At 40.2% G+C, this 14,748-nt stretch overlaps 1 protein-coding gene across 1 annotated transcript in view; it reads right to left on the bottom strand.

Moving 5' to 3' along the window:
• Nucleotides 1–1,837: 1,837 nt before the first annotated feature.
• The window catches only part of CCNYL1 (cyclin Y like 1), a 46,842-nt gene continuing 33,931 nt past the window's right edge, over nt 1,838–14,748 (bottom strand). Inside the window, exons 9-10 of the mRNA XM_069983474.1 lie at nt 6,670–6,832; nt 1,838–6,538 (exon numbers count right to left, since the gene is read on the bottom strand). Coding sequence (XP_069839575.1) covers nt 6,422–6,538; nt 6,670–6,832 — 280 coding nt within the window. The 3' untranslated portion in view covers nt 1,838–6,421. The remainder of the gene's footprint in view (nt 6,539–6,669; nt 6,833–14,748) is intronic.

Raw genomic sequence — 14,748 nt, 5'->3', positions numbered from 1 at the left:
GAACGACAAAGGTGAAATAGTTATATTGTCGTTCAAAATAGTTTTTCAGCATGTCCAAAAAAAAATTGTTGGTCTTTGAAAGATAATTCGCTAGTCGGTTCGTAAAAAGGTTTAAAAAAAGTAAAAAAAAAAAAAAGGCGAACGTTTTAAACGACCATGTAACTAACGCAAAATAATCGTTACACTACATATATCTTTAACGTTCCCACGTGTTTTATGTGTTATTGTTCGCCAAAAAAAATAAAAAATTGTTTAGTGACCGTTAATGAGCGGCCGTTGGCGTGAGTTTATGAACAATAATCTTTCCGTGGTATAGGGCCTTTACGGTTACCTACATTTACTCTCTGCGGTGCTTGGTTCATCAAGCATACAGGGATTAGAGCTGAGCGCAACTTGAGAATGCTCAAGTCCGATTGGTTAGCATTTGAAAACTGGCGGCTAAAAAGGTTGGATGCAGCTCTAGGGAGACCTGGAAAACATGGTCACAGCCATATGCTGTGCTTACCTCTCTGCCCTCCCTCTAAGCACTGGCCGTCGTGCTGTCCCATTGTCTCAGTCAGGGATACAGGTTGTGACTCCTGAGAAGAGTTAATCTCAGAAGTGGAGGTGGCTGTGACGGGACACTGGAGACCTGTAGGATGACACCAGGAGAGCGTGGAGAGGCAAGAACAGACTTTTTTGTTTTCTATATAACAGCAGCAGTATATTAAAAAGCTGTGTAATGCAGGACGACACTTTAAAGTACAGTAAAGGAAGCGGAGAACCAGGGAAACCCAGGCCACATGGCTGTGGAAAACACAGAGAGGAGGGGGAAAACAGAAATAAAAGGGTCACATGGCCTTTAGAAAACCTTTCCTGCTTTTGACAGCTCCTGTCACAGACAGAGGTGGCAGCAGAGAGCACTGAAAAGACTACACCACTTCCTGGAGGAGACACAGCAGTTAAGTCCTGGAGGGCTTGAGATTTTTTTTGATAGAAGTATTTTACAAATCTGGATACCCTTTTGACACTAGTGGTTTTGAAAACATTTATTTCCTCTGGAGTAATGCTGGGAGGGTTATTCTGAGGTCAAGTTGCTGATTAAGGGTCCATTTACACAGAAAGATTATCTGCCAAAGATTTAAAGCAAAAGCCAGAAATGGATTTGAAAAGAGGAGAAATCTCATGCTTTTCTTTATGACCTGATCTCTGTTTATAATCTGTTCCTGGCTTTGTCTGCAAAGCCAAGGAAGGTTAATCACTGTAATAAACCCTCCCTGATTCACAAAGAAGCTACAATGTTGCAGATACAGCCAGCCAGGGACTTGTTTACATAAACTGCTTCAGAATTGAGACGGGAGGAGGGGGAGAAAGACTCACGCTTTTTTTTGTGTGTTTTTAGCAAAAATCAGCAGATCAGAACTGGGTGAAGGTGACTGAATAGTTAACAAGTATGGAAGGAATTGTTAGTCTTACCATGGGCAGCACAATATCAAAAGTTATAATTGTGGAATATCCCTTTAAAGTGACTGTACCACCAGGCATTAGAATTAATGAAACCCTATCATAGAGGGGCTAGGGTTTCCTCCCACTAAGGGTCGGTCGGCCCGCTTCCAGTGCTTCAGCCTGGGCCTGGTGGTACAGTCACTTCCAATCCAGCCAAATCCTTTTACAAACCTCAGAAGAACTCCTATAAATGGTTTAAAACACATAATAAATGTGGTGCAAGTCAGTAAGTCAGCTTTTTGGCATAAAGGATGTCAGAATTTTTGCATTTGCAATATTACATTTGGGCCATTTTCCCATTCTCTTAGTTGATATCTAGATTACATGGACAGTAAATCACAGACAAACATAGTTGTTTAATTAAAATAGAGTTTATTATTAGCTTTTCTTTTAATTATAAACATGAGGAAGCACAACCTCCTGAAAATGTAGCATTAGTTTCAGAATAAACCAATTGACCCAATATGCAGCAGAGCTTCCCTGTGGTGCTCCAGGAGCGAAAAAGACTACAGACAACCTGGCACCAAGGTACCACATCATAGTCAGTTTGGGATAATATACTAATAAACTCTACTGGTCTAGTCTTCAATTGCAAATAGTAAGTTTTATTTGCAATCTGCTTAATGGTCTGCTATGCTCACAAGTTTTGTGGGAAACCGTTCTTTTAATACAATCTTAAACATTTTAACAATGTTAAATACATTTACTGATCACGGGACCCAACTCCTATCCAAACCTTATACAAGTGCAATGGCACCTCTGTTCAGTCTGCTACAGTTTTTAGGTTGGTGAACGATCTAAATTTTTTGAATGATAATCATCCCCGTGGAATAGGGCCCTTCTCTGCTGTGCAAGTATCGCTTCCCACTGATTCATTAGATGTTTTATCATCCAACTGAGTCCTTTTGGCCCACATGACATCATGATGCATCAGTATACTTTTTGGTGAATGGAATAGTGCAGTAGACTGCGTTATTCTGGCAAATACAAAGACAACTTGTAAAAACAGTCAGTCCTGTGTTGTATACATTTTTTTTAAACAGGAGTTACAGACTTCACTATACTGTTGCATCCATCAGATACAAGTTGGAAGCCTTTTCTGACACCTCCTAACAATGCAAAACACAGTGTGAAAGGAACCTTGGTGGGAAAATATATTTCATTTAGACTAAAATCCCATTTCTCTAATATTGACATGTCCACAAAGCACTTCCCTGTAAAATAATCTGGAATCTCACTTCAATAATTCCTGACTAAATATAACTGAAAACAGATTATAAATGCATCATTTAAAAAAAAAAAAAACTGCTGTGTCAACTGGGCCTAAAGATCCTATTACAATGGAACGATTATCGGCTGTATTCGTCCTGTGTAATAGAACACAACGATCAGCTGACATGTTGAAAGTCAAATGACTCATAACAGCGATCTTCTGTCGTCACTTGGCGGAATAGGAGCGGCGGCAGCAAACCGCTGCTATATGCTATAGGCTGCCCAGACGATCATGCAATCACCTGGGCAGCCCCCCCCCCGCTCTCACCCAGTCGCTGCCGCTGCGTGTAATGGCGGTGGCAGCAAGCGGGGAACGAGGAGGACACGCGCACTCACAGCGTTTGTTTGCTCCTCACAGTCGCCCCTGTGTAATAGGGGCTTAAGAGCAGGCATGGGGTGATCTGTCATTAAGTGCAAATTACCAATTGGTTTCAATCTGTTTGGCAAAACAGGCAACACATCCCTGACAGGACATACAATTCACAGACTGACCCAAACAGTAAAGGATTTTTTATTTTTTCTTGTATTAAAAAAAAATAAAAATTAAACCCTAAAGGCTGGAGAACCTGGATAACAAAACAGTTACTCACCACTGGTCCGGTGTCCATCAGGCTACTATGATGTCCCACACTTTGAGCAATAGATGTTGCAGCAAGTGAGTGGCGTCAGCGGTCTATGGTTGCATGTACTGAACAAGATGGTTGAGTGCACAATATACCTCATCACATCAAGCTGTAGAAACAGTAGCAGTGGAGAGTTTAGAGGGAAGAGTACAGTACAGTTCTGGGTTGTTTTTTTTCCCAACCCTGGTACGGCCTGTGGGGAATACTTTAAAAATACTGCACAACTCCTTGAAGATTGGTATGGAACGGGCATCTTGAAGTTGCCCCCTTAACATTTTTTTCTGCCTCACACCAGCTTCACACTACATTTGAAGTACTCCTATAATATACTTTTATTTTTCAAGACTCAAGTGTTGACTACTGTCGAGAGTCCGCAAATAGAGTACGTTCACTAGTGGATTACAATCAGTCTATTACAATGATAAGATAAGTTGTAAGCCGTTGCCAGACTGACAGCGGCTTATGTCTCAGAGAACAAAAAGGATCAGACAGTTGAAATCCAACATGCCTGACCCTTCTGTAACTAAATGACTGAACACACCACCAAATCTGCTGTGGATCCTGTGTGTGAACACAGCCTAAAGGTAGTCTGGGCCTGCCCAGTGAATCTGGACTACTTTTTGTTGTATAAGTTGTATAAGGGCCTCTAGAGAAAACCTTTTATATAGACTGTTCCTTAAACCTCCAATACAATAAGGACAGGAATATTCAGTTTGGCAAACTCAGACAATGCAATGTGAAACCCAACATGGAGTTTTAACACTTAAAATTTGAAAACAAACATTTCCATATTTCAGACAATAAGATCATTGTGTCTGTAGTTATGAAAGTCACACTTTAGCATGCACATACCCTATAACAAAGCTGACAGAGTAAGGCTGATTCAACATGTCCATGGGCTTTGTCTGGTATAGCAACAGAGGCGCCGTTATTCTAATTTTAGCCAATCCCTTGGTCACCCCTGTGTGTGACTGTTCTGGAATATCCAATTTTGCCTTTAACTATATGGCAAATAAGCGTTAAGACAGTGCTTAAAAATAGTATTCTCATCATTACAAGTGCTTGGCGGGGGTCTGACTGCCAGATCCCTAATGGAGGTAAAGTGTCCTCTGAATTAATGGAGTGGCGGCACTTCATTTATTCCATATGGGGCATCCAAACATTGCAGAGTTCAGCATCTGGCTGAAGTCTTTGCCTACTGTACACATTTGTAACAACTTTTAGTTTTGGGGCATGTTTTATCTTGTTAAAAACGTGTCAATATTTCCCATACCAAAACTGTTTTGGCTGCCAACACAAGATCTCACACAGGTTGCTTTAAAGTGCTTTGCGTGTACCAATTTCACATATATCTGTGTAACACATTTATAATTTTGGTAATAGGCAAGGTAAACTAAAAAAAACTGCATGAAAGAGTATGTAGTAGATTGGGCTTTTGAAGAGAAATCTGCAGACATTATGTGGTCGACAACCATAGTGCAAAGCCATAGCAAGTTACATTGAAACGTGTGCACTTCTGATGCATGGTAACCGGGCACGCACCACTGATATTGGATACTCAGCCTTAGGGCCCTATTCCACCGGACGATTATCGATCGCATAATCGTTAACTATTAACGATCTCAAACGATTGCTATTGCGAAAGACCTGAAAACGTTCACTCATTTCCATGGAACAATAATCGTTACTTATGATATTTGCGATCGTTTTTGCTTCGCTATTGCGTTCGTATCTACTGCGAACGACATCTTATTCAATGCGAACGATTTGCGAACGAGCAACAATAAAAATAGGTCCAGGTCTTATAAAGCGATCAATGATTTCTCGTTCGGTCATTAACTGCATTTTAACCGAACGATTATAGTTTAGATTCGAACGATTTAACGATAATCTGAACAATAATCGTCCGGTGGAATAGGGCCCTTACTGTATGACCTGTTGAAGACTGTGTTCCCTGACTCCATTACTACTGAACGGAACTGAACTATGATTTTCTTGATATTAAAAGGACTTGTAGAAAATTCGCAACCCAACATATATTTAGAGTTACGGCCAAATTGAATTTTGCTACAAAGTATTTCTGCATGTGAACAAACATAAAATACCAATGGTAGAACTGATAAGCCAACCAAACTGTAGTAATCTTTCAACTATACATACAGTTGAATGTATATCTTAACCCACAGAATAGGAGTTCAGTCATGGCAGGAAACACATGAAATCCATCTTTGCATCATTATGAGCTGAAAAAGTGGTGTAAAGTATAAAAATCCCAAATTTATTTAATTTTGCAGTTCCTTATAATGCATAAATTTCTGGAGGAGCACCAAGGAGTATAGTAGGACTGGCTAGATCCCATTTTAGTTCCAAATACACATTCTGTTTTGGACAGTGCTAATCCTATCCAAACCATTTTGTAGTTCCTGCACTGGTAGGCAAAAGCTTAATGAAACATTGCACTGACCTAATAAAACAGTTTAGGACCAGAGATCATCATACAAGGTCCACAGTTTAACCCTTGTCATTGCTTAAGCGTAGTGTATAGTCCGGAAAGAACTGATAACAATTGATAGGGGTAACTGGGGCAAATAAAGAAAAATAAAATTGGTAAGGGGACCAAGAAGGCAATAAAATAGTAACTATAATCACAGGATTAGTGTTTTAGACTCTAAAATGTCAAACTATATAGTGTTAAAAAGAGTTCACAGCTATAGGCCTACACAGTAAGCATACAAATGTAGGTGGTAGAGGGAGATCTGATGAGAGAAGGACTTCACTTTTGATGCACCATATTATCCTGTGTAAACCGGCCGTGCTGCTTTCTATTACAGCCTCTTCTCTGATTTCACGATGTATGCCCCTTAGTCTTGAAGAAGGGCTTGCAGCGTCCCTGCATTCACAATCCCTTGCTCCCCACAGCCCTCATACTGGAAGACACTGCTGGCTTGAAATAGTGTGTAAGAGTGTGTGGGAAGCTTGGTAGTGCCCGGGTATCCGTGTTGCACACTGATCATGTTGCAGCTGCTCCTGCTGGTTGCGCCTCAGGAAATGATGGCATTAGAGCGCCGAATGCCCACTAGGTTATCAGCACTGATGGACCGCCTCATGGCAGCTTTAGAAAGGTCCTTGTACTTATCTTCACAAAGCCTGGAAATAGCCTAAGCAAAAGAAAATCATGTTTTAAAGGCAAATACTTTTTCTCCACGTATTACATACTACAGAATACACAGACTGTCAGCAAAGCAGCAGAAGGAGCACTGAATAGTCAAAGACTGTATATTGGTCTTACCTCTAGTTTTTGTGCTCTCTCTTTACTAAGTGGCTCAAGCAGAAAACTGAGATTGTTGTCATCTGCCAGGGAACGCAGATCAAAGTAGTATTTGGCATATACACTGGCAGGGACATTGATGTTGAACTGCAGCAGCTCCAAGAAGTGTCTCTCCATTTCATTCCTAAAATGAGAATCAAGCACATTAAGAAAGGTCTAACAGTGTGACTATAAGAGTATACACAGATCTGACAAATCAGCATGAACTACACCACACTAAGGCTGCGTTCACATTAGCGTTTGACCATCCAGCACCATTCCGTCTACCTTTTCCGTTTTAGAGTAAGCTAAACGGAAACTGTCGGATCCGCCAAAATCCCCATAGACTCCCATGATATATTAGTGTGCTCCGTTTGCATGCAATCCGTTAAAGATCCGTTTTTTTGAACGGAAGAAAAAAATAGTGTTTGCAGTAATTTTTTTTTCCGCTTAAAAAAACGGATCACGAACGGAAAGTGCACTTCCATTTTTTTTTTTACATTGTAGTCAATGAGGACGGATCTAAAACGGAAGGTATTTCCGTTCACATCCGTTTTTTTCATCTGTTTTTTGCACTGAGCATGCGCAGAAGCAGCAAGAAACCAAAGAAAAATAAACTGATAGAAAAACGGATGCTAACTGATGCAAACTGATGTACAAAAGTCAGTTTTTTTAAGCCAAAATACAAACGGACCATTAAAAAAAGATGAACATTTTGCAATCAGTTTGCATCAGTCTGCTCATCAGTTTATGCTCATCCGTTTAATTAATATAGACGGCTCCGTTATAAACAAAAAAAAAAACCCGCTAGTGTGGCCGAGCCCCAACTCAATTGAGTTTTGAAAAAGAAGCATGCATATGTCAGTATAGCATTTATCTTCTGTTGGAGTTTTTAGTTATGCTATTTTTGCGTGTGTGTGACATTGTGATTGCCATTTAATTTTCGACAGCAGGATTAACAAAATCTAATTTATTTATTTTTATGGCGTTTACCATGAAGGTTAAATAATCTAGTGGTTTTATAGCCTTGGTTATTAAGCTTTTTTTATGACACTGTTATTTTTTATTTCTCACATGTATTATGTTGTGTATTTTTACTTATTATACTGTCTAACTAGGGGACTTGACTGTGTCATTTGCTGATTGCAAGTATACTACACTGCAGTACAGATCTGCACTGCAGTGTATTATGCCTGTCAGTGTTACACTAACAGACATAGCTGAGCAGACTCTGCCTTAGCATAACCAGGAAGTGAAAGGCCTTCAGTTGCTGTGTCAGGATAAAAGGTTAAATTGTCCTGATAGTAGCCGCAGCTACAAAGCAATGTGAGACAGCCGCAACCTGCTGCAGATGACAGACAGCAAAAATTTTGAAAAAAAATTGCCTTGCTTTTTCTAATAATTTAAGTTAATAGAAAATGCATTCTGCTGGCACACATCCACTTTGTTTTCGAAAAACGGATGCATTTTCGTGCATCCATTTTGATCCATTTTTCCACTGACTATAAAAAATAAATAAAGAGAAGATGAAAAAAAAAAAACGATCAAAACGCATCCATATTTCATTAAGCACAAAAAGTGTCAGACCATGTTTGTGTATGCTAAGAAAAAGGATGTGTTTTGTTTTCTTTAAAAAATAAAATGGAAAAAACAGATGCACACAGAATTTGTTTTTGCTGCATTAAATGATGGGGGGGGGGGGGGGGGGGGTAACGAACTGCAGTGCAAACCCCGCCTTACACATATAGTTGCATCCTTTTTAGGAGCATAAAGCATATATGTTGAATGTAAAACACAAATACAGCGTGAACCTGTCCTAACCCTGTTGTCGATATCTGTCCCCTTCATCCAGGGCACAATATCGGCTCTCAGCTAGAGCTACGTTTTTTTTATATTGCTTCTGCCAGGTGAGCAGATGTAATTTCTTATGGGACTGAGGAATGAGCCCTGGGAGCGAAGCCATTCCTTCCTCTTAGCTTTCATGCAGACGCTCTGCACTGAAACAGATGAAAGGAATGATACTTGCTGTTTATTAGCTACAATGAACTCTACAACATTTTCACCATATTGATAACAGGAAAAGGCTCTTTTTTTTATTACTAAAGTACAGACGTATCAACAAAAGTGGTGGGCACATCACCAAGGCAACAAATGGATCAGCGCAGAGCCGAAGCTATTATCTCAGTGAAAAAGGGCCCTTGAAGCAATGTGGACTCATCGCATAATAAATAAATAGACGACACTATGGAAAAAGGAATTCCCCTGCCCCCTTCTCACAGGTTTAGAAAATATAAGACAACAAACTCAAAGATCAGTCACGGAGGACAGTTATCGGCCACAGTTATATGGGAGCGACTATATGGGGGTAAACAATACTTCATCTATCCCACACCCTCAAACAAGTCCTACACTTCACTTTAGACCTACACTTTACAGTAGACATGAGAGATAATAATGATTAGAGATAATAATAAAGAAAAGTGCTTTGTTATCTCTGCAGTCCGCTCTTCAGCCTGATGCCTTTAAGGCCGGGTTCACACTGAGTTTTTGCAATCGCGTTTTTTTCATCCGTTTTTTGCAAAAAAACGGATGAAAAAAGCGGATGCATTTGTGTATATCTGTGTTGATCCGTTTTTCTATTGACTTCCATTGTAAAAGAAAACTGATCAAAACGGATCAGTTTTTTTTTTACGGACACAAAAACGTATCTGACACTACTTTTGCGTCCGTAAAAAAAACTGATCCGTTTTGATCGTTTTTTTTTTGTTTTTTTTTTTATATATATATAATGGAAGTCAATGGAAAAACGGATGCACACAAATGCATACTTTTTTTCCATCCGTTTTTTGCAAAAAACGGATTGCAAAAACGCAGTGTGAACCTAGCCTAATTGACTGCCGCTCCTCTCCGGGTGCTGGGAAAAGCTTGATCCAGTCCTGGGAAACTGGGAGGACTGGATCAGCTTTTTCCAGCACCCAAAGGGGAGCAGCACAGACCGTCAGTCACTTAAATGGAAGCCGGCTGATGAGCGGACGGCAGAGATAAGAAAGCACTTTCCTTCGTTATTACTGTAAATTCGCTTATCTCTTCTTTACAGAGATGCACAGGGGTTTTCCACAGCAATGACACATCACTGTTTTAGAGGAGACTGAAGGTCCAGTTATACTATAGTCCAGCACCCTATAAACTAAATCCCACCTTGCTCGGTTTTATGTTATAGAGTAGTATTTATGGTGATCACTTTTTAACTATTAATATTTGTTTTTATATAATTTTTCTGTACTTACGCATCTTAAAATATTTTATGCTTGCGAATAAAGATTTTTAATTTGAACTTTATCCCCATGTTTTTTGTGTATACCTTTGTTTTAGATGAGGATTTATAATTTTTTTTCAGCTGAAATCCAGTGTATTAAAAAAGGCTAATTGGATTGGCCTCCAACTGGAGTCAGTGTTAAGGGACCATTATGGTTTACACTCCAGAATTGAGGTAAGAATGGTCAAAGTATTATAAGCCCTCGTGTGGTCCTGAGGAAGGACACTATTATTTATGCTCCATGCCACATACACTCATTCGAGTAGAGATTATAGAAACATAGAAGATTGTCGGCAGAAAAAGACCACTGGGTCCATCTAGTCTGCCCTTTTAGTATTTCCCTTCTTATTATCTTAGGATAGGTATACATTTATCCCAGGCATGTTTAAAATTCTGATATTGTAGATTTACCAACCACATCTGCTGGAAGTTTGTTCCAAGCATCTACTACTCTTTCAGTAAAGGAATATTTTCTCACATTGCTTCTGATCTTTCCCCCAACTAACCTCTCACTGTGTCCTCTTGTTATGGAGTATTTATTTTTTTTTTTTTTTACTAAAAACACTCCCCTCCTGAACCTTATATAGAACTTATTTAGCTTCTCAATTCCAGTCCTCAGGCCTCACCTACAGGTCATGTTTTGAGGATTTCCTTAGTATTTCACAGGTGATATAATTATACTCTGTGCATCAGGTAGTCTCACAGGTGATCTTTGTTTGGGAAATCCTCAAAACATGATCTGTTGGTGAGGCCTGAGGACTGGAATTGAGAAGCACCGATTTAGCTTTAACAAAAAAGGCGTCAATCCTGCCACACACCCCTCCTCTTTTCTTCTAGACTATAAAGATTCAAATCCCTAATGGACCTATTCCACGGGCCGTCTAGTGGAGCAAACGAGCGCTCTCAGCGCTCGTTTGCTCCTCGTTCCCAGCTCGCTGCCGCCGCCATTGGATGCGGCTGCAGCGAGAGGGTGAGTGCAGGAGGGGCGGCAGGGAGCTGCGGGGGGCTGCCCGGGTGATCGCTGATCGTCCGGGTAGCCCAGAGGATACAGCAGTGTCTGCTGCTGAAGCTCCTATTCAATGGAGCGACGGCAGCAGATCGTTGCTGTATCAGTCGCTTGTTTTTCAACATGTTGAAAAACAAGCGACTGCAACGATTAGTCGACATGAACGATGTCGGCTGATCGTTGCACTCTATTCCACGGGACGATTATCGTCTGTAGCGGCCAATATCGGCCGATAATCGTTCCGTGGAATAGGGCCTTAAGTCTTTCCTGATCCCATGTAAATTAAAATTAACCATATTTTCCATCATATGTTTCTTCCCAAGACTAAACAAATGTAATTCTTTCATTCTAATTCTTTCATTCTATCCTCATAACTAAGATACTCCATTCCCCTTATTAGTTTAGTTGTCCGTCTTTGTACCCTTTCCAGTCCTAGGATGTCCTTTCTGTAAATCTGGTTCCAAAACTGGACAGCATACTCCAGATGAGGCCACACCAAAGCTTTATAGAACGGTAATATTATATCTCTGTCCCTGTTTTATTACATGACAATATTCTGCTGGCCTTAGAAACAGCTGACTGACATTGTGTGCTGTTCTGTAGTCTATTATCTACAAGTACACCCAGATCCTTCTCTATCAGTGACCCTCCCAGTGTAACTCCCCCCCAGGACATATGATGCTTGTGCGTTATTAGAGCCTCATTTGCCAAGTGGACGCCCAAATACTCTGTCTAGGTCAGCCTGTAACATCTGCACATCTTCCACAGACTGTACTTCTGGTGTCATCTCCAAAGATAGAAACATTGCTGTTTATGCCATCCTCAATATCAGAAGAGGGCTCAGTACTGACCCTTGGGGTACACCACTTATTACCGGGGACCATTCAGAGTAGGAATCATTGACCACCACTCTGGGTATGATTATTAAGCCAGTTTTCAATACAGTAACAGACTAAACTTTATAAACCCATAGACCATAATTTATCCATCAGACTCACATGAGGGACAGTGTTAAAATGCTTTTGCAAAATACAGGTACACTATATCCACAGCAGACACCCCGTCCAGGCTTTTATTTATGTTACAGACAACATCATGCTAGGACACCTAAGGTGTAAGAGGAGGTCTGAGGTTTTCCTTAGTCATATGATCCTTTCTGTGTCCATTAAACATGAGGGTCATTAGAGGTGGGGGGTCAAAGCCCTATTACACAGGGCAATTATTGCCAAATCAGGCTATGTAATAAAGACAACCTTTAGGCTGTCCGTGTAATACAGCTCTTCCATACAGCCAGCTTTACGCCATGCAGATTCTTCTTAAAAGTTGATTTTCAATTTACCAGTATTCACTTTAGGGAGTTGGAAATCACATTTCTGTTGAATAAACGCTTTAAATGGTGGGCCGCACACTAACACTACACAATAAAATACCTGTGGGGTACGATTCTTTCAAAATGTATAGTTGGCGTAGAGGTCATAGCCAAAATCATTTTCCTTTCTTGCTTAGTGGCCAGACCTATAGAAATGTAAATTAGACCTGAGATCAGCTGATCGATGCACTAAATCACATCAGCGCTCTGCACTTCTTTCTTTTGTCCTAATACATCTTAAATGCAGACAAACATAATGCTTAAAGGACCAACACCAAATTACTGTGATACTAAAGTGCGGCCTTCATAAATAAGGTACAAACACAGAGTGTGAATGTCACTGGGCAAATAGAATAATAAATAGAGCCAGAGAATAAAGGGAGAAGACCTGGAAAAGACCTCTTTTTAACAAGGATACAATAGATCTGGAAAACAAGTAATTTATTTAGGTGATTTTTGCTGTCACAGTTACTTGTTCTTCCATTAAACACAAAAATATCTAGTTTTGCATGTAGCAATAACAATCGGTACAATCTTTGTAGTCTATGCCTTTTGACGCTCAATTACTATGACAATGCCTTTGTGGCAACAAAATAGCAAATATTGCCTGTAGGCTTTATAGTAGTTAGTAGTAGTAGTAGAAGAAGAAATTGTTCACGTACTGTAACAATGTCCTTTAATTCATTGGATTTATTTAAAAAAGAAAAAAAAAACCTTAAAACTTTAATTGTGGTGATAAAGAAGGTTAACCCTCTCCTGGCTTTATCTTATATGGCCTGACAGTAGGGAGGTCACAATACCAGAATTTTGAGTTTGATACTGATGCCAAGTTTAGTATCATGATTCTCGATACAAAAACAGAAAAATACTAAGTTTACTCAATTTCTTAACATAACCCTCTAGGTTTCGATAATGCTTTGGAAGCCGGTCGTGTTGCAGAGAAATCCCTGCGTCTTTTCTTTCCAAATCAGCAATTTTTCTATGGACATCAGACTCATCTCTGATCATTAGTATAATGTGCGTGGCGTGAAGTAGGGATTTCTCTACAATGCAAACAGCTTCAAGAGCAGAACCGGAACCAAGAAGGTAAATATAAAAATCTTTATTACGGGGTATGCTGCAGTTTGCCCAGATCATCTGCGTGACCCGTTCCATTTACCATACAGTATCGAAAACCAAGGAGCTATAGTATTGTTTTAAATATGATTCAGATGTGTCGCAAGTGTTGTGAAGTCGCCAGTTCTTTAACTGCCCTGCATTACCGTTGCCAGGGCTGGGAGGAGGGGGGGCAAGTGCCGTCCTGCAACTCAGTGTGTGTGTGTGTGTGTGTGTGTGTGGGGGGGGGGGGGGGGGGGGGAAGATTTGCTGACAGTTGCACATATACAGCATATCATATTTTATAAAATATTTCTAGAACCTCTTATTTTCATGATTTCTCTGCCTGTTGTCACTTTCGCTCTGCCTTCTTGTTTCTTCTAGTGAATGTGTGTGGGTGGGTGAAGCAGGGAGTAGGCATCCCTCCCATAAGCTGCACGGATGGCAAGTACAGTTGTGCTCAAAAGTTTACATACCCTGGCAAAATCTTTCTTGTCCTTTTTCATAGAATATGAATGATAACACACAAACTTTTTTTCCACTCATGGTTAGTGGTTGGGTGAAGCCATTTATTGTCAAACTACTGTGTGTTTTCTCTTATTAAATCATAATGACAACCAAAAACATCCAAATGACCCTAATCAAAACTTTACATACCCCAGTTCTTAAAACCGTGTATTGCCCCCTCTAACATCAATGACAGCTTGAAGTCTTTTGTGGTAGTTGTGGATGAGGCTCTTTGTTTTCTCATATGGTAAAGCTGCCCATTCTTCTTGGCAAAAAGCCCCCAGTTCCTGTAAATTCCTGGGCTGTCTTGCATGATCTGCGTGCTTGAGATCTCCCCAGAGTGACTCAGAGATATTAAGGTCAGGAGACTCAGATGGCCTCTCTTGAACGTTAACTTTGTTCTGCTGTAGCCAATGACAGGTCGATCATGACAACCAAAAACATCAAAATGAGCCTAATCAAAAGTCTACATACCCTGGTGATTTTGGCCTGATAACATGCACAGAAGTTGAAACAAATTGACAAAAATTTCAGCCAGGAAAAATTGTTTGGGATGCAAAGAAAACCCCACTAACATCAGCTGAAATAGAGGACTCTCTTAAAACTAGCGGTGTGGCTGCTTTAAGATGCACAAAAGGAAGACACTTGAAGAAATATGCTCTGCATAGTCGAGTCTCTAGAAGAAAGCAATTACTGTGCAAATACCACAAAGTATCTTGCTTAAAATACACCAAACAGCACAGAGACATGCCACAAAACTTTTGGAAC

This window comes from Dendropsophus ebraccatus, chromosome 9 (genome assembly GCF_027789765.1).
Source record: "Dendropsophus ebraccatus isolate aDenEbr1 chromosome 9, aDenEbr1.pat, whole genome shotgun sequence".
NCBI lineage: Eukaryota > Metazoa > Chordata > Amphibia > Anura > Hylidae > Dendropsophus > Dendropsophus ebraccatus.
The sequence above is the reverse complement of the archived record's forward strand: the minus strand, read 5'-3'. Positions and strand labels throughout refer to the sequence as shown.